General features: G+C 40.9%; 1 protein-coding gene across 5 annotated transcripts in view; it reads right to left on the bottom strand.

The window, feature by feature from the left end:
* Window positions 1-27,077, bottom strand: part of LOC113035696 (rap1 GTPase-activating protein 2) — a 93,733-nt gene that overhangs the window by 57,995 nt on the left and 8,661 nt on the right. For 4 of the 5 annotated variants that reach the window (XM_026191323.2, XM_026191325.2, XM_080288460.1 and 1 more), the window contains exon 2: window positions 18,803-18,838. In XM_026191323.2, coding sequence (XP_026047108.2) covers window positions 18,803-18,838 — 36 coding nt within the window. Of the gene's footprint in view, window positions 1-18,802; window positions 18,839-22,505; window positions 22,873-27,077 lie in introns of those variants that run through there. The other variant, XM_080288465.1, reaches the window with a different exon arrangement.

The following is a 27,077-nucleotide window of genomic DNA, read 5'->3' as shown; positions in this document are numbered from 1 at the left end:
TGTTCACAAAGGTGTTTTACATCCCACACAGATGTCTGCGCAGCAGTGGAAGGTGATAGACTGGAACCAAAATATGATGTTCATAAAAAGCCAGGGCCAAGTTTTATCCTTGTAGGTCTATTTCACCTTCTCTGCCCACAATTAACAGTATTTATGCCTTCTTCTCTTCCAGTCTTCTCTTCCTTTGCTCTGTTGTCTCGTTTCTTCACGTCTCAGTGGGCTATATTAATACTCTGGCACAATTTCAGGGCGCACAGTATGAACCTGCTGACAGCTTCAACTGAATGAACCACAGTCTGCTCCCTAAAATACCATTACTAAGGGTTATCATTCTGTTTTGTCTTTTTTTTTTCCTTTGACCTCCACGCTTAGAAATGATGTGCCCCAGTGACGCATAAACCTCTTCATAGAGCCTGCCTCATTTTTGTGAGGCAGGCTCTATGCCTCTATGCCATCTCTCATGCACAACAATGCATGAGAGATGGTGGAGAGCCAGCACGTGTGTGCTTCTTTGTGTGTGTGTGTGCACGTGTATTTGCAACTAGCCCACAGAGCTGGGGGCCTTGCTGAGTTGACCAAATAAGACACCATGTGTTTGTCACGGGGCGACAGATGGAGAAGGAGGAGAAAAGAGGGAGAGAGAAGGTGGAGATAGAAAGTCTACTGTATGATGGTCAGCGCGTGCAAACACACACACACACACACACACACACACACACACACACACACACACACACACACACACACACACACACACACACACACACACACACACACACACACAAACCTCTAAAAACGGCAGAGAGAATATGAGATCATTGCTGTTAGCTGTTTTTACACTGTACAAGTTGTTGCTTTATATGTCTGTACCAGACCGAGGCCAGTCAAACACCCATAGCCGCAAAATGATGCAAATATCTAATTATATTGCTTTAAAAAATGTAAAACCTTGGAGCATTACATTTTATGCTTCAATCAAGTGCTTTGCATCCTGTCTAACTGTGGAAGAACTGCATTTTATCCCAACTGGAGTTGGTGTAGCCATCTCGCGTTTTAGGTGAGTGATCAGGGAGGCAATGTGCAAGAAATAACTATGTCTTTCTGTGTTTAAATGTTGCTTTTATTTGTAGCCTGTTATGAACCTTTTACTGTGGAAAGGCCATTATCATATAATGTCTGGCCTGTAATATTTTGACTCATCACTGCAGAAAGAAGTTCAAAGGGAAATGCATGAAGACTAGTTTACCAATGGTTTGAAATTCAGCATTGGTGATTGATACCCAAGTCACTATTTTATTAAAGCCCAACTGATCTTTAACACCAATGGGAATATTTGGTGAAGTAAAAACATGTTACGCCAATGTACTGTAAACATACAAAATCGGCCCGCTAAACATTCAGATCTGACTCACTGGACATTTTCGGAGCAAGCAAAAGAGGACATAAATTTGAGACTTTTAACTTTAGTTTGATAGGTTTTACACCTTTTCCTACTGATAAAGATCTCTCCCATGGCAAATCATACAACACTAAAGTAAAATAAGTACTAGATAAACAAATAAATAGCAGAAAGTTCCTGTTTTTTTACCATCTACTTTAAAAATGAAGTGTATGAGTTTTACAGTGGGTTCACAGTAAAAAAGAACTTTTTTTTATCATGTGGAAAAGCTAGATCTACTGTTGAAATGGCAATTTTTCCTTATATTAAAATATATCAGGGATTAATGTGTAGTTAAACTTCTTTACACTCACCGGCAGAGGAGATTCACTGCTCCAGACCACTTAAGACCATAATCAGCTGTATGTGACTAATGATACGTTTGACATCGCTGGACTAAACAGAGGCAGATTCCTTAACATTTGCTGTATGAAAGCCAATTATTTACCTGGTTACATTTTTTGGTGTGTTAAATATGTGTGTCGTCAGCAGTTGGACACTATGCAACATCATGACATAGTTGAAGGGTGATTTTTTGTAATGTAATTTAATGGCAGTTATAAATTACAATAACTGTAGATTGGCAAATGGCTAATATGAGCTGATAATGGCATGCAAATAATGTTAATTACACATATATATATAACATTTCAGAGAAAGAAAGTCTGTATGCTTTACACATAAAGAAAGAATTTTCCGATCAGCAATCAACATGTAAATCTTTGGATTACGAGATTGCTGAGCAGAAGGTTATATACAATATTCCTACAGTATACACTGTTCCCATAATGTTCCCATGCTGATATCATTAGTGTTGTTACAATCTGTAATAGTACAGTACAGTACAGCAGTACCACAAAAGTGTACATAATAAATTGCTGTAGGCTCTATTTTAAAGTGTCTGCAAACAAAGCACAATGCAAAGGTCTTACTTGTGGCATATTCTGCTAAAACAAAACAACACTCATTAACCGTAAGGTGTTTAAAGCAATAACTGTCGAAGCTTTCATCAAGTAACTGGAAAACATTACAGTTGCCCTATTTCAGTGGGAAATAGACTGAAGCAAAGGCAATTTGCAAGAAATTGTTGTGTTATTGCTTTAATTTAAGCTTGACTGCTCTCAGTGTACTGACTTGTTAGTTTTGCTGAATTCGAATGGGATGACTCAATCGTGTTTTGGTCCCATCCTGATTGTAATTTCATCTCAAACTGAACATTAATATGTGCAGCAGACATGTCGACAAGACTGGTGACACACAGATATCCAGCACTGTTGTAAAGAGTGTTTCTACATTGCTGATAATGACAGGATTGTTTGCACTGCGCAACTTTGTCAGAGGGTGATTGTCGACACACACAAACAGCGGTATACTTCCCCTGGCACCTACCTGTGGGAAATAAGGGTAATAAACTAAAGAGGAAATAGCGATAAAGCTGTCTTTGAGTGTGCGTATGTGTGTGTGCATGAGCGCGTGCGTGTGTGTCTTGTGTGAAAAAGTAGCAGCAGAACCTGTGAATAGTTCTGTGCGATTCAGAGCAGAATAAAGAAGAGAAGACATTTTCAAGGTCCCCCTACACACACACACACACACACAAACACACTTAGACACATATACAATCATTCATACTGCAGGACAACAGCCCAGACAGCTATTTCAAACTGCCCTCTTGTCCCCACAGCGTCCAAAGTGGCGGCTGATGGATGATCCATCATGAGGACTATTGGTCTGGTCTGCAGATAGGCTGTGACACGGATAACCTAGCCAGAGCATGGACAGCATCATGGCTGGATTCTGTCAGCACCAGGCAGGAGAGGAGAATTTATACGGGATGAAGCAGCAAACCTGGGCTCCACTCTCGATTACTGTCATCCCCAAAGTGAAGGTGATCATACAGAGACAAGAAAAATGTCACTGTTACACTCCGAGCAGAGCAGAATCCAAACCTGGCACATTATGTAATGGATAAAAGTGAAGAAGCATACTGAGGATTGAGGGTTATCCAGAAAAAAAGATCATGGCAGTAATGTCCGCTTTCAATTAAAATTTATGCTGGGATATTTATGTTAGGTTAATTGGTCATTCTAAATTGCCCATAGGTGTGAATGTGAGTGCAAATGGCTGTCTGTCTCTACGTGTTAGCCTTGCGATAGACTGGCAACATGTCCAGGGTGTAGCCCACCTCTCGCCCTATGGTAGCTGGGATAGGCTCCAGCCCCCCTCCCACATAGCGAGCAGGTCTGGCCCGGATCAAGCTGGCACTGCTGGCTGACTTCTGGCATGATAAGACATATGCCATCCAGATATGGGCCAAGCCTGGCATAGATGGCACTGTCTATGTGATGGCATGCCATATCTGGCTCGATGGTAGTTTGATATATTTGACCCAGGTCCACAGAAAACAGGTCTGGCCCAGATCCGGCATCAAGCTGGCCCTTCTGACTGACCAGTGTCATGGCAGGGTGTATGGGCCAGGTCTGGCAATGATGGCATCATTTATGTTCATATTTTCCTATTTTAGTTAGAAGACCCAAATGCCATGTTGCAATACTATACTGCTATGGTAGCCAATGTTTCAAATACAGGTTTGACAGGTTTGTGAGTGTACACTTTATCCTAAACCTAGTGATGGTTTACTCATCTTTGCCAGAGGGTGGCTGTAGCTCAGGAGGTGGAGCAGGTCACCTACTGATCGGAAGGTTAGTGGTTCGATCCCTGGCTCCTCCAGTCTGCATGTCAAGAGTGTGAATGTGTATGAATGTAGTTAGGGAGCACTCAGTTTAGAGAAAGTGTGAATGCGGCATGTTGTATAGAGCACTCTGAGTAATCTGGAAGAGTAGTAAAGTGTTATTTAAGAATCAGTCCATTCACTGTCTGAACAGAGTTTCGCCATGTTATTTTTGCACTATTATGTTTCGGCACATGTTGTTATTACATGGCTTGACTAAGGTACCCATTAGGCTGACGTCTGGGGTCAGAGCTGAAACTGTTCTGGGCCAACACAGGGCCAGCAGTGTGTCTACAACTGGCCTATGGCTGCACACAACTTACACATGGCCCACATACTGCAAAAAATGACGGCCCTTTGGTGGCCAGATCAAGTTTGCCAGAGGTAATCCACACATGGGCCAGCACAGGACCACCAGTGTGTCTGGGCCACCAAAGGGCCATCATTCTTTGCGGTATGTGGGCCATGTGTAAGCACATTGTGTGGGCCAGATCTGGGCCATACCAATTTTGCTATGTGGGCTGTGACTCTAACAAGGATAAGTGGAAGAAAATGGATGGATGGATGGGATATTTTTAATTTTAATTTTTTGGAGTGAATGCCTCCTAACAAATAGATTTAAGAAGTACTTGCTGCCTAGTAATGGATTTTCAAAGTTACAGAGATTATTTAGGACTCAAGTCAAGTTTTTAAGGACACCAAGAAAAACTGGAAAAGCTTTTGTTTGAGGGGAAATTTTAAAAAAAGAAGAAGAAAAAACAATTTCATGCCAAATTGACCCTGGACCTCAGACTTTATCATGCAGTCACACATCTCTTCATGGAAAATCACTGATTCGACATAAGTGAATCAGTAACAGCTGTGTAGAGAAACACCACCCTGCATCTGCACAGTCTTATAAAAATTTGGAGGTTAGGGAGGATGGAGAGGATGTGATTGCATCTATCCTCCTATCTATTCATTTTCTAAACCACTTATCCATTTTAGGGTCACGGGTGCTAGAGCCAAAGAGCGTGCATCAAGAGAGACAGGCAGAGAACACCCCGCACAGGGCCGAGGGGACGACTCTCTCCAGATTATTAGAAATTGTCAGCACCTCATGCCAGTTATGGATTACAACTTGTTTGGCCAGGACAAAGTGCATGCCTACATGTCCTCCCTACTCCAGCTGTAACATACTGGAGTATGTTATAGCCGCCAGGCTGCTTCTGCTTCTGTTTCTCGCTCCAAAAAATGACAAAAGACTCATTCAAATCATCACTGAGACACAGATGCTGCAGACAAAACCTAGAGAAACAAATACAAAATAAACTGTGGCAGGAAGAGTAAAAGAAAATCCAACACTGAGAAGAATGCGTGAAAAAAGGCCTAAAAACACATGAGGAAACAAGATTGAGGAAGGAAATCAAAGACAGACTGCAAACAAGAAGATAAATGAGCAGAGGGCAGAGAGAAAATGCAAGTGAGAGAACAGAGTCGGAGGAGAGAAATAGGATGAGTGATGCAGGGCCGTGCTGAATAAGAGATATATCTGTCCCTTTGTGAGCGCTGATTACAGTGTCAAATCACAGACAGTCCTTTGTTAATCACCAAGCACACTGGCCTTGACTAGCTCTCTGCTCCGTGCTGTCATTTCACCGAAACAGAAATGTCATCAGACAATTATTTTCACACACTCTGGGCTATTTGAAGCTTGATTGTTTATCTCTGCTTGCGATGTGTCTGTAATTTGGCTTCGGGTGATGTTTTCTTCTCTCTTGCATATGCATAAACTACTTGCATTTTTGAAACGTAATCGCTGGGATGACAGCAAATGGATTTCTGATAGGTGTGAAAACATAGGTGGGCAAATGCAAGAATTTCGAAGATGCTGCATCATGTGACACAACAGGAAAAAACGAGCATCTTTAGTTTAATTACGCCCTCTCCTTCCTCTGTTCATCTCCTCTATAAAGCACTGCTCAGTCGAGGTTTGTGGAACTCTTTTATCCCTTTGTTTCTCTCCATGTCCCCTGGGACCATAATGTCATGCGTAACATCAGAGAGGTAAATCAATTTCCTGCTTTCTCAGTTTGCTTGGTTGAATGGGATTTCGGCTGACAGCTGGTTGCCCCACGCGAAATACACAGAAATACACATGCATGCGTTTAGATATGCACCTTGGGAAATAGACATTGAAGGGGCACGAGAGGAAGAACTCATCAAGGAAGAAAAGTGAGAGAGAAACAAATGCAGTCACAAACAATGTGTAATACAGTTTGTCACTGTATTCTGCACTTGCACTATATGTGAAACCCGCAGTGCAGATCTTGTCTGTCTTTCCCCTTCTAGCAGTAAGAGTAATTGCACCAACGCAGGAGATGATAACGCATGATGTATCCCTCTAAAAGGAAAAAGCCACACCAAAGGTAATCTGTTTGTTCCCACCTTCCATTTTATGACTGTCATCTTTCTTCTGAACACAGGCTTTCCTTTTATTATCTGAAGCTTCAGAAACTTTTGTTCGCTCTTCCTCTGTTATAATCTCACTGTCTGTAACCTATGCTCCTTCTCCCTCACTATGAGGGTGCAGATTGTGTATAAAAGATGGACAAACCCACTGTGGTGCCACCAGCACCACTCAGCATCTTACAGTACTGAAGAGTGAACTTAAACAATCAAGCAACACCCTACGGGCAGCACTTGGCAACTGTGGGAAGGAAGAACTCCCTTTTAACAGGAAGAACCGTCTAGCAAAACCAGCCTGAGAGAAATATAAACTGAAACACAAACTATGGCAAAAGGCTTATAAATGCAATGACAATAAAAAGGGGTGAAATAGAGACAAATTGCATCATGGGACATCTCCCAACTATAGCAGGATCACTAAGAGATGCCTGATCCAGGCCTAACTGTAAGTGTTATCAAAAAGGAAAGCTTTAAGCCCAATGAAAGCATGTATTTCAAACACCGGCTGCCTCACACACACATGCTAATTAGTGCTAAGTAACATACTAATAAGATACCAGAAATTCTATCATCAAAACAGCAGCACAGACTTCTTTGATAGCCTTTAATATAATTAACTGCATAGGAACCATATAATTCCAATATAATTGCTCCAAAGGCGCCAAGACCACAAACACCTTTGAGAGATCGAGGTCAGTGACTCCAATTAGCTGAGATGAAGCCCGACAAGCTGCTGCCGGCTATAGCCGTCTGTGTCGCCATCAGCCTGTCAGTTAAAGTGGTCACCATTTATCATCCATTATTGAAGCCTTTTTACAATAAACATTTAGTGAGTGCATAAGTTATTGGACAAAGACACAAATTTTGCATCTGTACAACAACACTTTGCGGATTTTAACTCAAGCAATCGAGTTGAAGACTTTCAGCATTAATTCAAAGGGTTTTACAGAATTTTCTGTTAACTGTTTGGAAATTACAGTCATTTTTATACACGATCCCCATTTTTCGAGGCTTTTTTTTTTTCATTTTCTCTACAAAAACATATTTAGGCATATTGGTGCACTGGTGCAGGGGTTAGAACGGCTGCTCACAGCCAAAAGATACTTGGTCCAAAACTACTGATATGATTGTCTGGCTCTCTGTGCTAGCCATATGAGAGACTGGCAACCTGTCCAAGGTGTATCCCACCTTTTACCTTATGATAGCTATTATAACTGGGATAAACTCCACAATGTTCCTGAAGTGGCAAGGCAGAAGAAAAATAATGATTCTGTGCGTGTTTATTGCACTGATTCTAGCTTTTCCATCCTGAAAAGAACTGCTTTATACCTCACTATTAATAGCATTTGTCAATAGAGGCATAGTCTACTGACATTTTGCTGCAGCTACAACAGCTACAAGAATCTATTATTTCAAAAATAGGATTATTATTATTACCATGTGAGAATAGAAAACGGGATCGATATAGCACAGTAACAAAAGAGGGTAAGACTTGATAAACCGTTTTAATGGTTTCACCATCTGCTTGCTTTAAATGTTTTCTCCCAGTCATGTTGCACAAATAGCTGTCACTTGGTGCACGTGATGTGATTTTGTAGTGACCTGAGGTAAATTGCAAAGATCTATCAACACAAGCCATTACCTAACAATGTGTGGGCCGAACAAGCAAGGCTAAGCTGAGGGTATCAGCAGGTTGCTCATATGGAGATGAATTATTCCTTTGAAAGACAATTGCATTTGAGCTCGGCTCTGACAGGGTCGTGTTCCCTGCCTCTGATGTATGTACAAAATGGACACGGTTGGAGGGAAGTTGGGTGTGCTCGTTTTTTATGCGTCTGCATATAAAACGTAGAGCTGAATAAAAGCCAGTGGCTTGGTGAAGGGCATTTGAAAGGAGAACATAACCTCCCCTATTTGGTGCTAAAAACCTGAGCTCCCAGAGGAAACCCGCAGAAGGAAAGAGAGAATATGCAAACCTCACGCTGAGCCACCATGATGAGTCACTGATACTCATGGAAGATTAAGAGATGGTCTTACACTGAAAAATAAAAAGTTAACAGTTTCACTAAATCCTCTAAATAAGCTTCTGAATCACATGAACATCAGCGCCCAAGCGCTGAACCATCTGTCAAGAGCTTTCATATGGACGCTCGCGGATGACCTCACAGGGGCAGAGAGAAGCAACTGACACGTGCAGCTTCTCGCACACAGACTTTTACTAACAGAGGTCGAACTTTAGGAGACAGAGAGGGGAAAAAACTGGATCTTTCACAGCCCCACTGCTCCTTCATTTTTTCCTCTTTGTTATTTCTGCGCTTTCCTTTTTCACTGTTCACAGCTCATTGTTCCCGAGAGAGAAGCTATCTTGTTTTTCAGTCCCTCCATCCTTCAGTTCTTATTACTTTTCTCTTCAGTCTTTACTCGTTCAGATGTTAAGAGCATCTCCTCTATGCAGGGTGGACAGCTGTGCCAGAAATGAAGGAAGGAAGGAAGGAAGGAAGGTCGAACTTTCTCCTCTCTTTTCTATTTGTTCGGTCTCAGAAAGGATCTGTCTCCCCTGCTCTATTATTGTCTCCTTGCTCTCTTTATCGCCCTTGATCCATCTTTCACTCCTCCAGACAACCCAAAGTCCATCTCCATCCTTTCGCTTATTCCCTTTTTCATTTTCTACGCTTTCCACAGCATCACTCTGCTTGCTTTGAAAGACTGAGGAGATGGACTGTAATTTGCCAGTATGTAGGTCTTAAGTGTTTGTGTACAAAAATCGACAACAGACAAAATCCTAAAAAAGAAAAAAAATTATTCTGAGTTTGTTTCTAATGGCAACGGTGCCAGCCAATGACTCCTGGAGAAACAAGACAGAGCGAGAGAGTACATAACACATACCAACACCTATCACTTAAAAATGTGGACATATTCTTGTAAGTTTTTATTGGTTTCCTCAAAAATGTATGTTATTAACGACTATTCAAATTATTTGATTTACAGCAGGTCACTTTTTCCTAACATACTTAAAGTAGTACTTACAGTACTTACATGGAGTATATTGTATATTTAGCTTGCACTGGGTCTTGGTGAAGCCCCTTGCTGTATCTAACTTTCTCTGTTTAAGGCACATAGGTGTGCTGTGAGAAATGATCAGGTGTGCCGTGGAAGATTAGCTGGTTCCACCTGATTAGTACTCTGAGCGAGTAAGTGAGTAACGGGCAGAACAATTACCTTCTCTTCCACTAGAGGGGAGTAGAACTACCTGCTCTAATTAAATGGGTTGCCAACTGCCAGTAAAAGAGAAGATGAAGAATAAAATACACAATACTCATGCTCTGGGACGATGCAGTGCGTAACAGCAATAGATAGATATTTGAAAACAAAATGTAATCAATCTGACCTGGGTCCTGGAGAAAATTCCGACCCAGATGAAGGCCCTAGCATGAGCAGTGGTCAGGAGAAAGGAAAAAGGGTATACTGGGGACAAACCGAGCCAATTCTGCTATAGCTGGTGTGCGGGGAAAAATTATCAATATGGTTTTTGTGACATTTTTGTTTGGTGGTGTGTCGTGTGATTGTTCTTATATGAATAATGTGCCGTGGTTCAAAAGGTTGGGAAACGCTGGTTTAAGGCAACCGCCTTTTAATCGACTTTCTTACGATGAGCAACACTTGGCAACAGTGGGAAAGAAGAACTCCCAACTAACAGGAAGAGACCTAAATAAGGGAGGGGTTGTCATTTGCAAAAAAGCAAATAACTACTATATTATAACAAAGAATAGGAAAAACTGTCTGAAACTGTTCGTTTAGAGCAGTCTGAGTTTTTTGGCTAGCAATTTTTGGTTGCGAAAAACTACCAAAGTCACATATGTGTTAGTTTTTCTCTAAACATTAATTCTTGTTGTGTAACAAATCTCTCAATATTGCTCAAAGATCTCATTTTACTCTGAATGAAGAAACATCTCTTAATGTCACTGCTAACAACATAACGCAAACTTGTTGGTAAAATCTTGTAAGATTAAGATACACAGGCCTAGAGACCGCTCTAAAGTCATCTGACAACCACTGGTTGTGAGGTAAAAATGAGGTATGAGCCTCACATTACATAATTAGTGATAATTTTAAGTCACTTTCATGTGATGAAAAAAACAAGCACGCACAAAGCTAGCAGCTGTGCATCTGTATCAGGACTGACTCAGATGTAACTGTAAGGTCAGTTTGGAAGTTTGCTGAATCAATCTCTGTTTATCCTCAAAGCAAGTCAGCGAGGCCAGTAGTTATGAAGACATTCTCAGAACAGGACCAGGTACATCCTTTGATGCTCTCACCTCCTACCTGTCTCACCTCCTACATCCCCAGTGGATGTGAATATTGAATGTGAATGTGCGTGGGCACATGTATGCAGAAGAAATGTGTGTGTGTATGTGCGCGTGTGTGTCTGTGTGTGTGCTGTGTACCTGCCTGGGGAGCCCTTATGGCTCTAAATAGGTGAGGGTCTACTTTTATGAGCCCTTAACAGCCCGCACTCAGGCCAGATGGTGCGCTATCAGCTACTTTGTGTGTGTGTGTGTGTGTGTGTGTGTGTGTGTGTGTGTGTGTGTGTGTGTGTGTGTGTGTGTGTGTGTGTGTGTGTGTGTGTGTGTGTGTGTGCGCGCGCGCGTGTACTATCAGGGAGAAGGCAAGAAGTAAATATTTGTCAAAAGCAAAGAGGCAGCTGGCTGTCTGGGGGACTTTAGAGTAACAAAACTGTCGCTTTAACAAGCAGCAGAGCACATGCGGTGACAAAACATTTAAGAGACAGCGAGAGAGGACAGAGGAAAACAAGCAGACAGCAATTTGTTTTTACTCCTTGCTTGTTAATAATCAAAAGAAAACCTGTGTCAGTAAAGCCTTCAGGCTAGAGTTTCATTTGCTGCCAGCCATTATAGAAAGTAAAACAAGAGCACACGAAGAACAAACAGAAAGAAGTTGGCTATGTTTTTTGTGTAGTTATGATTAGTGTATGTAAATATGCTATAACATGACCAGCTCATTGGGATTAAGAATAGCTCACATGGCTATATGTACTGTACATATCCCCACAATTTACAAATATTTCAGCTTTGGTTTCTTCATTTTTTGCTGATTTCTTAATAGTTCCCTCTCACTGTTCTTAGAATACTTAAAACCTGGCACTTAACAGCAGGAAGGAGAAAAAAACATCCAGCAATCAGCTGGTAAATATAGTGAAGGGTGATGTAACAGAGTCAGAGAGAGAGAGAGAGAGTTCTGTTGCTGGTGACTTAATAAAGAACTTAAAGGGGACTAAGTGCTTGACTTAGATTGCCCCAGTAACCAGAAACGCAACATCTGATGAATGCCGCTCTGGTGATTTAATGATCGTCTCAGAGGTGCAGTCTAGTGTTGACCACTTTGAGAGTAACTCAGTACTACTACACAGGGGTGTGATTGTGTTTCAGGGAACCCACACTACTCCCCTCCCTGCTGCTGCTGTAGCTAAGAGCAGCTAACACGTCCTGTTTCCATATGTTCACTGTGTGTATCGTTTCTCACTGATACCGCCTTAAACCATGTGTAAGACAGCAGGCGAATGTGATGAAGCGCTTATTTTAGCAAATGCAGATTAAGTGTAAATATAAGGAAACTAGAGCTTGGGAAGAAAAAACTAAAATAGGACATTGGGTCAGTAAAACACAAGATGTTTCATATACAGATTACTTGTACTTTTTTACATCATTTAAAAATCAAAAAGTGTCTATTGTAACAAAAAAAAACATATGTATTGAGGTGACTCGAATACAATATGCCATGGGACTGGAAATATACATAAACCTCCAGCATTTTATTAACTTTTAATAACAATAAGCAAATTCATGAATAAAACAAAACTTCGAGTGTAGGTGATCGCTCGTATTACAAGTCACGGCATCTTTCTGCAGGTTGTATTCTTATGTGTTGCCGATGAAGTCCGGTCGCAAGGTGAGACAACCCAGGCTCGTCACCATGGTAATGAGCCATGCTGGACCATCAGCTGATCATCAGTTCTTGCTGCCATGGCAACAGCCACGGCTCCCTATAGGCTGTTGAAGACAATATGGCTGTGGTTTTTGTCTTGCAGTGGTACAGATATGAGCCTGCTGGACTTCATGTTTATATCAGGAGAAATTTAACTGATGAGACCATCATGCAGAATTGTGCCTTTTTAATGTTGATAATGTGTTACATAAATTTATACGTCTAAATATTTAAGCAGAAGCAAAATAAAAACACCAATTTGTTAAGTATGACTTTAGTGGGTTAGCTTGCATTGCCTTTATTGGTTTACCTACATAATTTATTCTTATATCATTTCGAGTAGTACTTTCAACAGGTACACGTTAACAGGTGGGACGGCCATCGGCACTGATCTAATAGAGAAACTGTTCCACCCAGTGGATCTTTTACTTCACTTCAGCTGCTTTCATTGCAGTGCACAGATTTTTGCTCACTGCTGTAGGAGTCAGTTTGTGACAAACACATGGACTCGGCTCCCTCTTGTGGCCACAGGAGAGAATGAATCTTGGTCCACATTTCTGCACAAAGATATCAAGAGCTCTAAATAGGTGGGTAAGTATATAAAAGAGTAGGACGCCAAGCAAAACTTTTAACAATCAAATCTAAATGATTTTTAATAGAAGTGGATGCTGTCAGTTATTTTCATTAGAAAAATTAGATGGCACACATAAAAAGCGTGTAAATGGTTTCGTATGGCGTAGCTTCACTGAAACCGGAGGTGTGATATGAGAGGAAGTGCGACATCCTTTGTTGAGTGCACGAGAACGGGTGGAGTCCGACCACTTCCCACATCATACTGCTGCTAACGCATCCGCAACTGTGTGGTTGCTTTCTCTAACCTTTTTTCACACGGTCTGAGGCAGAGGGAAACAAAACACACAGGCAAGGCCCGAAGCTGCGCTGCCAAAAGAAGCGAACTGAAACTGAACCACCTGACCTCAGTCAGCTTGCGTATATTGAACTCTGGTTCCCAGATTAACCCCAGCTGAAGGTCACAGTCACTGTGGGCAGCTGTGCATTAGATATTAACTGAGTGAACTTCTGTCCTTCATTCGTGCTCTTTGCTTTTCCCCCCCCTGCCAGTGATTGCAGGCTTATATTAAATTATGTAGCAGACTGTATCTGTGTACACTGCATCAACAAGGACTTCCAATAAGGAAAAACACAATAAAGTTGACAGCTCATTAAGGCTGTATACAGCCTCCCTGTGACTAATCACTGCTTCTTCTCTTCGTGCTGCCGAGCAAAGCCTCGAGCTTTAATAAGCCGTCACCTAAAGTAAATATAATACCAGCGGACATTCAGTCTCCTGTTTGTTCGATAGCTACAACTCGCCGTCGTTCCCCGCAATATAGAAGGTACACCGAGAGATAGATTAAATGCCAGGCTCCAGAAATAGCAGCAGCGGCAGCAGCCGCCCATTTGCTCTTTTCCATGATGCTGGCCACCAGATAACATTTACACCTGGCCCCAAAAAACTAGGTTAGACAACGACAAGGGAAGGGGCTTTTTTCATTTTATCGTGTCCCCTCTTTTGAAAAGACCTCTTTCATATTTCCTCTTCTCTCTTGAGCCCGTCGGCCTTCATTGTGCCACTAAAACTGCCTCTCAGTCTGGACAATAATCCGGGTGGACAATAAAGTAAACTTTTTTCATATTTGCAAAATAACTACATTATATTAAAAAATGTACAAGTGCAGTTTAGTTACAGTCTTGGAGAACATCACAGCTTTATCCATATCCCATCCACTATAAGCCATCCATCTGAGCTGGGAGGCGCTTTCGGATTCAAGCAGCTGCTCCACTTAGACGGAGCAGAGAATGAATGGAAATAACATATAACAATGTATAATTAGCAGCAAGTGGCTGTGACCTCTGCGCAAACACACGCATGCATGCTAACAACAGTAGAAGCCGAGCAGACAGCCGGCTGTTAAGGAAAAAAACAAAACAAGCCAATAAAACAATCTGTGGTTAACCACGTTAAACAAGATATCCAAGTCATTTGTTTTGGTTTACTGCACTGTGGAAGCGTCTGTTGCTGAAGCGTCTTACAAGAGAAAGCCGGGAGCCATGACTGTGACACAGAGCTTCACTAATAGACACAGAAAGATCAATCCTTTAGACTGATTTCACATCCTGGGTATCCACCTCATGCAGACCAAAGCAATCATCTGATCCGTATCATGCGATGAACAGCTCTATGACTGCTGCGTCAAATATCCTGAAGTGACACTGTTTTATTACAGTCTGCTCCAATACACTCTGATCTGTGCTGCTTTTATCAACTTCCCCTTTAAACTAGATTCAGTGCAGTCCACGCTACTTTACTTCAACCCATGTGAAGTTGAGTAGACTCGCAGACACGGCAAGAGCTGCTTGTTTTCACCGTGTGTGCACTATTTCCTGTTTAGATCCCCATTAGATACTCTGACAACACAAGAGAGATGCTCTCACTAGGCCAACAGATACCTCAGAGCACCTTAAGCGGACAAAAAAAGCAATATGAACTTATTCATAGCAATCGAATCAGAAATCTGCTTTTCAGACTTTAATAACTTCTCGGAAGGAGGAGAAACTACTCCACTGGTGTCATAAGATCTCAGGTGTTACGCAACAAAGTGCGAGCTAATATAAGAAAAAAAATCTGATTTAAGAATGTAATAAGGAAAAATAGACCCACGAGAGAAAAAGACTGCTTACTCACCACAGCTTGCGCGGCATCGTCACACAGTATTAAGAAGCCGATCAGGTGCAACCTTGCCCCCTTTTCGTCCTCTCTCTCCTCTATTATCCCTGTTTGTCCACTTGTGATATTCACTCACCCTCAGCACCACTTGAAGACAAAACAGATGCATGTGTTTGCTCTCCCTCACACACACACACACACACACGCACATGCGTGCACACACACGCACACACAAACACTGGCTTGATTATACAGGTATTAATGAGGTGACGGCTGTACGGTGAAGGAGGAGAGATCCTTTGTAGCATCCGTGAGCAAAGAAGAGGCAGAGGGAGACCGGGATTAATGACAGAGGAGAGATGAGACATGGGGAGAAAGAGCTTGAGCAACAGAGGAATAAATAGCACACTCTGAACCAAGGGCAGACGGGACGGAAAGGGGAGAGGAGAACAAAATAAAGCCCTCACACCTGCTGCAAACTTTGAAGTGTGCAATCCAACTGATGTTTTTGCTCCTTTGGCCTCCATTCTCTTGTTTTCTCTCCTCCCCCCTTGTGGCTTTACTCTCCTGTACTGTATATCGCTGCATGTGGTTTGGTTTTTCATTTTCATTTTTTTAATTACAGAAGTTTTGCAAACCAACTTTCAGGAATATCCTGAAAGTCATGAATTAGGAATTCAATGTATGAATAATGTCCACGTCCTCAAAGTATAAATTAAAGGGGAATTTCAGGAAGATGCTGTTTGCATTAAAACAGCAACAGTGGATCAGACCTGGTGACCTGTCGAGGCAGCACCCCATCGTTTGCCCTATGACAGCTGGGATAATGTCCAGCCCTGCCCGGCAACCTGCATTGAATAAGTGGAAGATAATAGGTAGATGGATGCTAGTAACTCTCACATTTCTTGTGACCTGTAATGATATGATTCACCAGGATCACATGAGTAATGAACTCACTTGCATCAATTCATCTACACCTCCGTCCCCATCAACAAATCATCGAGATACTGCATAATGTCTTTTGTACAGACTGTCTTCTCCTTTATTTCCAGTCCTACAGTTCCTGCTTCTGCACTGTTTTCTTACATCTAACGCCTGGATCAAACACACACGCACACAGGTTGGTTTTATTCATCATTCGGGCAGACCAGGAGCTCCAGCAGAAGTCACGACTCACTCATTGATATTCAGACCCACTACAGAGTAGATGATCTAATGACACCTGGCCATGCAGGAGACACTGAAAGTGTGCACAGCTGTTTGTATGTGAGAGAACAGATAAAAGAGGAGCCCTACTTTACATGTTACGCGCTAACCTGCTTTCACTTTCCTGTTTAGAACAACAAAATGATTAAGGTTTTACCATAGCAGCATCTGGAGCCCTATTCCACCATTTCAAGTACTGTTCATGCAAACCATTCTTATAATGCATCCTAATAATAATTTTTTTCACATAAGTTCATATAAACCCAGAACTCGGGTTTGTAAAACAGAGAAAAACATGAATAGAAAAAATATCTATGTGCCACTGCTATCAGGCTACTTGTTTCCAGTTCAAATCAGCGTGTTGCAGATATTTTGTTAAATCCAAACTTCTAATCCTCGATTCTGCGATTCCAACATGCTTTGTTCGTTTTTCTTTGAAGATGCAGAATCATTAGCATGACATGGAGGGGTTTTATTTTGTCATGTCTGACTATGCAGACAAGGTCTGGCCACCACCAAGAATAACAAAAGTCATGCTTAGATATCTAAAATATGCTCAGTTCTCTAAGGCTATCCATCTGGCATGATTAAACAGATGGTGCCATCACGGCACCTATGGAGAAAAGAGAGAGACGTTGGTAAGAAAAGTAGAGTGTGTGGTTCCTTTGGTAAAGAGAAATGGTGTATGTGCTTAAATATGATGGCTTTGGGGTATAGATAAAGATAGAGTTGACACACACAAAAACCCATCATCTGTCCTCACTAAGGCAACTTCCTGTAGCAAGGCTTGCCGGTGGTTTGTTTCAACACAGAGAAGCTTCACATACCCTCAAAGATTGCCACATGAATAAAGTACACAACTGTGCAAATGGCATTCACATCATCACATTCTCTGCCCATGCCCCGAATGAAAAAAGGTAAAAGCAGAAGCAGTAATTCTACACCTCAAAAGTTCACAGCACTGTGTAATTTTCACAACATTGTTCCTCTAAATTTGCAAAGTCACTGCCCAAATTTAAATCCACAGGAGACAGCTTCTGTCTTCTCCTTGCAGAGGTGTGAAACATGAACCGGAATTAATAACTGTTTGTTGAATGCTGTCAGTTCTTATTAATAAAATTAAGACATCCAATCTAAGAGTTAACAACACCATCTTAGCTCAACTCAGCCACACAAAAACAAAGCAAATGGTCAGAGAGCTGCATGATAGGTCCTTGTTAGAGAAAAATAAAGGTCTGTTACAGTACATGCAAAGAAATTTCATGCACCTGGTGAGATTTAGACCACATTTAAATGCTACAACCCACATTCAGCAATCCAAATCCACACAGAGAACATCTCAGTCCCTCAGTAGATGGACGATGGTGGCAGCCAATTAATTACCATGCCTCTTAAAGGCAGTGGTTCTTCCTAGTATCATCCTTCACCAGTGTGCTTGAAGAATCTCAAAAAACCTTAATACATCTTAAATTTATCTTAAAGGCTTTAATAAAGGTTAATATAATGCCTTTAATAATTCTAGCATGTGTCTCAAATGTCTGTATTCGTTGTGCAATGAGCTATAAGCTGGATTTAATTACTTATTTTTAGATCGTACAGCCCAAACAAACCCTTATGGAAAAACCCAGAGTACGCTGCTTATGCCAGTACATAGTATTCAAAAACTGCAGTCACACCTGGGAGCCACAGTGCAACCACAGAATTTACCTAGAACTCACTCGAGTACTTGGCAGTACAGGTATCTGCATGAGAAACTTCCTCCTTGTACGGGTATGACCTGCCAACATGTGCAAGCTGGCAGTGAAGAGAAAGTAAATGAGAGTGAATGACAGGAATCAATTTAGAAAATCTGTCACTCGGACCGGGAGTTGGAGATTTGTGTAAAGAGGTGTATACTGAATTTTTATGTGTCTAAAAAAAAGATTCATAGCTCTGCTGAGACTTTAAAGTCCATCAGTGTGATGGACAATATGTTTATCCAATGTTTTAAAGGTCTTCAGCTCAGTCTCAGCGTGTTTGCAGAAAACATGGCTTTGTGCTTGACGGACACATTTCTGAATATTATCTGGAAGTTGTGGTGATTGGGCGATTGGGTTCAGAAGAGAGAATAAGATTTCCAAAATGACCCAGAGTGCTCATGTAGGCTGTCAAAGGAATCGACCACACCAGGGCGGCCCAGGCCCTTTGCTTTATGTCATCCTCCCTCTAAAACCTCTAAAAATAACAAGAACAACAACAAAAAAACACTTACCGTGCTTTCAGTGCAGACAGAGTGGACTTGTCAATCCTGGAAAAGAAGCAAGAGAAGGCAGACACACACATAAAGAGGAAATTATTATTGATCATGTCTCTGATACAAATTGCTCCAAGCAGCAATTCAATTCTTTAGTCTAATTGCTCCTAATTTACTAAGGACATAAGCACAGGAAGGCAGGCAGATAAAGACGGTTAGGAGTGAGATTTATGTCTCCACGGGGCCCCTGTGCTTCTGTGGCTTTAAAGAAAGGGTCATTAAAATTGTGGTTGCTTCTATTTGCCTTAATAGCTGCGGCAGTGTGAGTGTAAGCAACTGGCATAGACCAGAGCCTATGACAGACAGCCTCGTTTAACGAAGTTACCTCTCTGCAAACTGATCGACGTCTCAGTGCTTCACTGCACACTGGCCACACTACAAACAATTCACAACATTTCATTTTTGGTGCTGCTGTTCTCGTGCGAGTCATTTGAGGCTTTTCCATAAAGGAAACTATAAATATGTCAAGAGTCTTAACTTAAGGTTTATTTTGTGTGTTCTTATCAGCAAATGCATGCCTTACCGCAATCTACGCAGTGCCTAGCAGAGACATTTTAAATATCATTTGAATGTTTTACCACTTATTTGGTATCAATAACAGTGCAGCATTACAGCAGCATCAGATCAGAGATAAATACTGTAAGCTCTTGTGATGTTTCACCGTCATGCAACAAAAAAGCTGATATTCAAATGTCAGAACAGAAAGCTTCTTATTTAGCTGCAGTTAGTTCATCATGTTCCTAAAACAACTATTGGACTTTATGACTGTGCTGTGACAGATGAATTACCCTCAGTCATACTGTAACAGAGCAGCAGCTGAAAATACACACCATCTATATTATGGCTCAATAATCCACCAAATCATACAATTTATTACAGGTAAGGGGAAATGATAATATATGTTTGTTAAAACATATTATGAGAGCAAAATCTCATCACCAGACCACTATATATGCTCACCAGCCACTTTATTAGGTGTAGCTTGCTAGCGTTGGGTTTAGACCTCCTCTGGCCTCCAGAATTTCTTTTTGTGGTACATATTTAACAAGGTGCTTGAAACACCCGTCACAATTTTTGGTCCATACAGACATGACATCATCACACAGTTGCTGCAGATTTGCTAGCTACACATCCATGATGTGAATCTCCTGTTGCACCACATTCCAAAAATGCTCCATTGAGCTCGGATTGAGATCTGGTGACTGTGGAGGTCATTTGAGTACAGTGAGTATTCTCATGTTCAAGAAACCGGTTTGATACAGTTTGAGTTTTGTGACATAGTGTGTTATTCTGCTGGAAATAGCCAACAGAAGATACAGTGGGTACACTGTGGTCATAAAGGTCAGCAGGTAGGCTGCTCAGGCTACTCAGGTAGGCTGTTGCATGCACAGATGGTACTAAGAGGATCAAAGTGTGGCAAGAATATATCCCCCACACTGTTACAGCGCCACTACCAGGCGTATATGCTGATACAAGGCAGGAGTGATCCATGCTTTCATGTTGTTTAGGAAAAATTCAGACCCTGCATCCACAAAAAATAATCATTAGATCGATTGTTTTTTTTTTCAATCTTACATCATCCCGTTTTAGTGAGCCTGAGCGAAGTATGCTCTTCTGCATACTATGTTTGTTAATAGTAGTTATTTGAGTGATTGTTGCATTCCTATTAGCTTAAAGCAATTTGACCAATCTCCTGTGAACTTTACATTAGCAAGGCCCATAGAACTGACTTAAATCACCTCACCCTCCTCATTCTGATGCTCAATCATCATGTCCACGTATACATGTCTAAACGCACTTAGTTACTGCCATGGGATTGGCTGCTTAGCTATTTATGCTAACAAGCAGTTGAATATGTGTACCTAACAAAGTGGCCAGTGAGTACATTTTTCTTATCCAAAGAAAGTCACAGATGGTCACCATTGTTTGGTAACAGTAAGCTCAGCGTCCTCCTCACCTCTACATTTGATTTTACATTTACTAATGTGCCGATTAGCAGATGTTCAAACAGCTTCCATTTATCCATATCTGCGCCTGTGATGAACCAAAAAATGTTCAAATTTGTGACTAGATGAACTGATAATTAAATACTACAGATAGAAGGTAAACCTAATGTGACTAAGATTTTGAAACTGCTCAAAAGCAAAACACTGTAAACAGCATTTTAAGGAACTTTACAGTAGTATGTTGTCAGTTTGCATCTGGATGCGGTTACATTTAAGCTCACACCCAAAATGAAGAGGGTTCAACTTCTCGGAAGAATCAATTTGTACAATATCTAAATACTTATATGCTGATGTTCTTTGTTTACAGCTGACAATGTACAAGAATTTCACCGGATGCTGCAAGTTCATTATCATCAGACCTGTGAGAAGTGTATTTTCCCGTCACACCTGCCTAATCTTAGCAGCATACAAAACTCAATCTTGTACATTTCTAACAGCAATCCAAAAGAAAAGAAAAATAATCCCCCTTAACATATCCCTTCATCTCACACTGAGCATTCAAAAGAAGAAAATTAGAGACATTATTCCATGAGCTTTAACACGTGGAATTATTGTTTGGTTTAAGAATTTAAGAAAATGCTGATACAACTTTTCTTTTAGGGAAATATTTTTTTTCCCAAGGATTAAAAAGACTGGATCTCTAACAGAGAAGTATCACAGAGAGACATTAGAGGATATTTTAACTAGCAGAGGAATTATCATAGTGTACATGAGACTGCACTGTACTTGAATTGCACTTGGACCCGTAACCAATTATCAGTCAAAACTAAAGCAGTTGTGGTTTATCTAAACCTTCTGACCACTTAATTCTATTTTCTCGCAATCACCATTGACTTGTGACATTCTTTTTAAAAATTAGTGTACCTGAAATCTTTTTTTTTTTTTGTCCAGCTTTTTTTTTCTGCAAAACACAACATATTGCACGCAAAGCTGCTGCTGCTGCTGCTCCTCAGCTCTGTCTGTTCGAGGTTATCGCAGCCTGTCTGGCCTATGCTGCATCAGCCCAGCTGGGAAGGTTAAGTGCTCTGAAGATGTGCTTCAGTGTCAGAATGACTAGCAGCAAGGGAGCCAAACGCACAAAAACACTCCATCCGAGTGTGTCACAGCATTCAGTGCTAAATGGGCTTGCTGGCAGCTTCTTTAACGCTGCATCATGGGAACTTCCCTCTGCCAATACAGTAGGAGAGCATTACCAGAACAAGCTGCGTCCCTTTACCAGCACAGCAGCAACAACAACCACAACTGCCAGCAGGCAGAAACAAAGTCGGCTGTTGAATATAATCCCTCCCTCAACAGAGACAACACAGAGTGAAACTGTAAATGATCATACACACACACACACACACACACACACACACACACGCACAAACACAGACAAACAGAGGACAAAGTGTTAGAGGTGTGACACAGAGGAGCAGGCTAAGCCCTCCACCCATCCTTCCTTTTCATAAAAAAAGTTTACATTTCTACTCCACCCATTCGCACACTGTACAGTAACAACAACTGGCACACTCTACAGCTGATTATAAAGCACAATGGGAATGATTCAAACACAGTGTAGAACTGCATGTAAATGGGCACAAATATGAGCATGGACATGCACAATGCAAACTTTCCTAAACACACGTGAGCATTGAATGAAAACGCATACATACCATCCAAATCCACCAAATGACACACTTCTCCTCCTCAGCATTTTGTCAGTCTGACCTTCTCAGCAGTCTCTTTTGCCTCTCTCCTCTGGGAACTGTGTGCTCTGCTGACAGTCTTCCTCTATGGGAGTGTGTATATATATATACACACACACTCTCTGTATACTTGCACTTTGTCTGTCTCTGTCTGACCCAGGCTCTCTGTCTCACTCCCTCTCTCACCCTCTCCCCCTCTGTTTGCCTTCCCTTCTCTCTCCCTGCTCTTTTTCACCTGCCTCTCCACAGCTGCTGTTGTCCAATTTGCCACTTGACCCGTCAACAACTTTCCTGAAACATCGGTTCACAGTCTGTCAAACCCGCGCTCAAATCTGACACACTGAGAGATACAGGTACACATATTTCAGCAGGGTAGGGGAGGAGCCAAATGAGGAGGGGCCACAACCACTGGTTTGTTTCCCACACAAACACACGTGTAAAGGGCTACACATGCATCGAGCTCTATCTCAGTAACCACAACCAAAACACATGTACGTTGTATTCTTGCTTACATGCTGTCCAACAGGAAATGCAATAACTGCCTGCACTGCCCCCTTTTTTTGTTTACCCTCACACATGCAAAAATGTCCCTGAATAAGCAAAGTTGATAAGTTGATCGAGCATTTTGATGTGGATTGTGGAAACTTCAGGTTAACGCTGCAAAAAGCTATATTTCTATTGCGTCATTCCTATTTCTAATCTATTAGAAGTGTATCAGAGGAATCTGTGTTGAATGGAAAATATGCCAGTTGCTCAACAGAGGAGTCAAACTGGATTATTTTTGTTGCACTACATAGCATTGACACTTCTCTGAAGGAAAGAAAAAAAGAGCCCAACAGTTGTGCAGAAAGACTGCAGCGAAACCTCTCATGTTGTGGCCAAAGGGAGTGTCCTTCCTGACGCCCTTTCTTCTCACTCCAGAGTTGACACTCTCAGAATTTACAAGCCCTCAGTTTTTCAACAGTTCAATTTCAATGTGCAGTGTGTTTGTGATCTGCAGAGGTCCAGGCTGTTAAATATACTAGCAGTGTAAAATCAAAAGCAGCTACTTAAACAACATTTTTACCAGCTATTTTTAAGGAAAGTTAACCTTGGGCCATTTTAATATTATAATATAATAGTAGTAATAGACTAGAATATGGCCATTCTAATTCTGATGAGTGAACTCTGTTATGCAGACCACGATCAGAGAAAAACACTTAAAAGAATCTAGGTCTATTTGCCTACATTGTAGGTGTGGAGACAGAGTCTCACAGCAAAATTAATATAGTCAGGGGTTAAAGTGGGATTTTAAAGGTGGGGGAACCCAAGAGTGATCTTTGTGTGTAGGCAGCTGCTCTGAGGTTTACTGCCCCTTATGGAGTAAATTTCACCACAGTACTGCAAACGCCAACCCTTTTCGCCTGCATTAAACTGCCCACTATTTTCATGCGACAGGTGACTAAAGCAAAGTTAACATACTTCAATTTGTTTTGCAGGACGTCTCAAAGTTGAAAAAACAAACTTACCACAACTTAACATTATAGCACAATATCTCATGTAAGCTTTAAATGACCAGTCTATTAAATGCCACTCCTTACCTATAAAATTAGTCTTCTATTCTGTCTTTCTTACATCTTTTTCCATCTCTGAGTGCAGTTATCGCACACTTTTCTCTCTCCTTGGAAAATAGAGTAGCTGTACCTTTAGCTAGCTAGCTGACGCACTGTGTGGGTGCTAGCTAGATGCTAAAGTACCACACCTTACTAACATCGGTCCGCTGTAACACCTGAGTATAGCGCTATAAATGATGCGTAAACCCATCATCATTATTATTATTAGATTTTTATTCTTTGTGTCTTTCCTCTTCATGTAAAATAAGCAGTAGCGACGGTCACGTTATGTAGGTTTAAAAGTTTAAATATGGTTTAGTGTTGATGTCAAATAATAACTCTCTAAAGTAAGGAGCCTGTTTTGCAAATAAAAGAAAAGGCTGAAATAACGAGTTGTAAAAAATATATAAATAAATAAATGTAAATCCCAAATGGGGCTAAGTAACAGTTAGTAAAGACAACCCCCATACCTTTGTCAACTGAAGTTACACTATGGACATTTTTTGCAGCAACAGGAACATTAATGAAAGTTCACGTATAGATAATGATATGGTGATAAGGAGCTGGGGAATAATTACCATTTGGAACAAGTAAAATAATAAAGAGGTTATTTCAGTTCCAGCTTAACAATAAACTGAATAGCAGCTTTCTAATTTCACAGGCCGTGGTTTGACAAGATGCTGTCTTCAACAGTAGCTAATCCAGCCACTCTGTGGCTGCCATACTAGTGAAGCTGTCACAAAGCATGCCATAAATACAAGTAATGACATAAAACCCTATCAAACAGACATAGTATCATTTCAAATGCAATTTTCCCCCCAAGGCTTTTCTGTTGAATTGAAAAGAATGGTTTCAGTTATTCTTTTCACATTGAAATAGGCAACACGTCCTTCTGTATTCAAAGAGAGCTACTTTCATTTCCAGTCACTTCATAACATATCCAGTGAGAACAAGAAACCAAACAAGCACTTTAGAAGTCTGTTGAATGTGATGGCTTAATGCTTTCACAATTAAATTCTCAATTATCAGCATGCTTTCAGTCTCTTTTAAGATTGTCAGTCACTCTCCCTCTAGTGGTTTAGAGATGTGAGAAACCATGAACACAACAGCAGCAAGAAGAAAATGCAAATATCAGACTGACAAAGAAAAAATACTTTGATTCTCAAACCTTAAAGGTTCTGAAAATTTTGGTCTTTTGTATCCAGTATCATGAAAGATCAAGCTCAATAAATGCTGCAAATTACTGTGTCGCACAAAAAACAGAGGCATGTCTTTATGCTACACACACACACACAAAGTTTTATGACACATCAGGAATCCATGTTCTGTATAAATGAGTGGGCACCTAACAGCACAGGGGAGCAGTTAGACAGCAGCTGGTGACGCAGCAGCCGAGGAGCCAGATGTTACTTTCAAAACATTTTTGTGGATGAAACAGGATAAATCAACCCTCCTGAACAAATGCAAACTAACAACTTTTAACACCAATTTAAAATTTCCCCCCATTTCTATTGATAGTCCTAAAATATGTAAATAAAAGAATGATGCCATAGCAGGTTAGAAAATAAGATTACTGAATGATCGGAAAACCTAAAGAACAAAAGATAAAATAGGGACAAGTAAAAAATAAAGTACAAGCCAGTGACAAGACCTTTGCTGCAGGTCTTAACTGCTTGGCCAAAACTACAACATGAACATGAAAAGCTGTCACTATAGTGATGACACAATTTTGCGGTTGTGTGAAGTACACACCCTGCAAACAGGATCACAAAAATATAAGCATGTTTCTCTTGGTAAAAATAGCTTTAATAAAGCGTCATCTGGAGCTAAAGTAACTGCATGTGTGCTGCATGTATGACTACTTGCTGGCAGATTTAAGTCAGAGGATCATCTTCTCTTTGTTTAGTGTCGCACAGCTTCATTTGTTAAATCTAATACCCGATGACTCAATATCTGTCTATTCTGTAGGTATTTCACCGTGCCCAGTTTAACGTTAGCCTGAGAAAGAGCAAACTGCAAGTTCAGTTTTATAAAAACTGTGGAATTCTGATATTTATGACACTCATATTTCCTCTGCAACACACTCATTTTATCCTTGAGATCTGAAATGTGCATTCACAACACCACAGATGTTTGTAAGTGGGCTGGGTGACATCACCCGACAGTAACCAGTTGGCTGATGTCATCAGGTCGCCACAGTGTTCGCAACTGACAAACAACACCAAGTGCATGGTAACTGTTAAACTCCATTAATTTGTTCAAACTCTTTTATTGTACGCAGTGTGTGAGCAATAAAGACTGACGATGGCACTGTGTTGTGCCAGAGACATTTTCCTATATAGAGAAGACATAGCACTCAGACAATTGTGGTCTACCTGAGACATGAGGCATGCTAAGGATGGCGATTGTCCCATCCCTGTGTGACATCGGTAGCTAAAATGGGAAACATTAGCCAATCACACTTATGCACTGATGACTGCAGAGTGAAGGTTCACGACTGTATCAGCTGTATGGCGGCATATCTCCTTGTTGCTGCAATAATCATGTAGAGAAACATGAACTAGCATGGCATTTGTTCAATGCTCCCATGACGAAAATATAAAAACATATAAAAAATATTTGAAATTAATGTTAGTGGTTGCTACATGAAATGATTATGTACAAAATTTGTATGTACAGCACTGTACTGAAGTCTTGAGCCATCCCTCGTTTTTATATTTTGCTCAGAAATATATAAATTATCAATGTATTAATTAAAACTTAGCTAAGGCCTGGAGAACTCCTTTTGCCTCCTAGGAAGCACATACACACACATCAAGTGTATATAATGTTTGGAAAATATAAATCAGATTATGATAAACTACACCACTTTAAATGGATTGTAATGTAATGTATTGTTGTAAAACTTTGGATATGCACAGTAGAAATATGGTTCAGTGGTAAAAAG

Source organism: Astatotilapia calliptera, chromosome 14 (genome assembly GCF_964374335.1).
Source record: "Astatotilapia calliptera chromosome 14, fAstCal68.1, whole genome shotgun sequence".
Taxonomy (NCBI): Eukaryota; Metazoa; Chordata; class Actinopteri; order Cichliformes; family Cichlidae; genus Astatotilapia; species Astatotilapia calliptera.
This window is presented reverse-complemented; position numbering and strand designations above follow the sequence as displayed.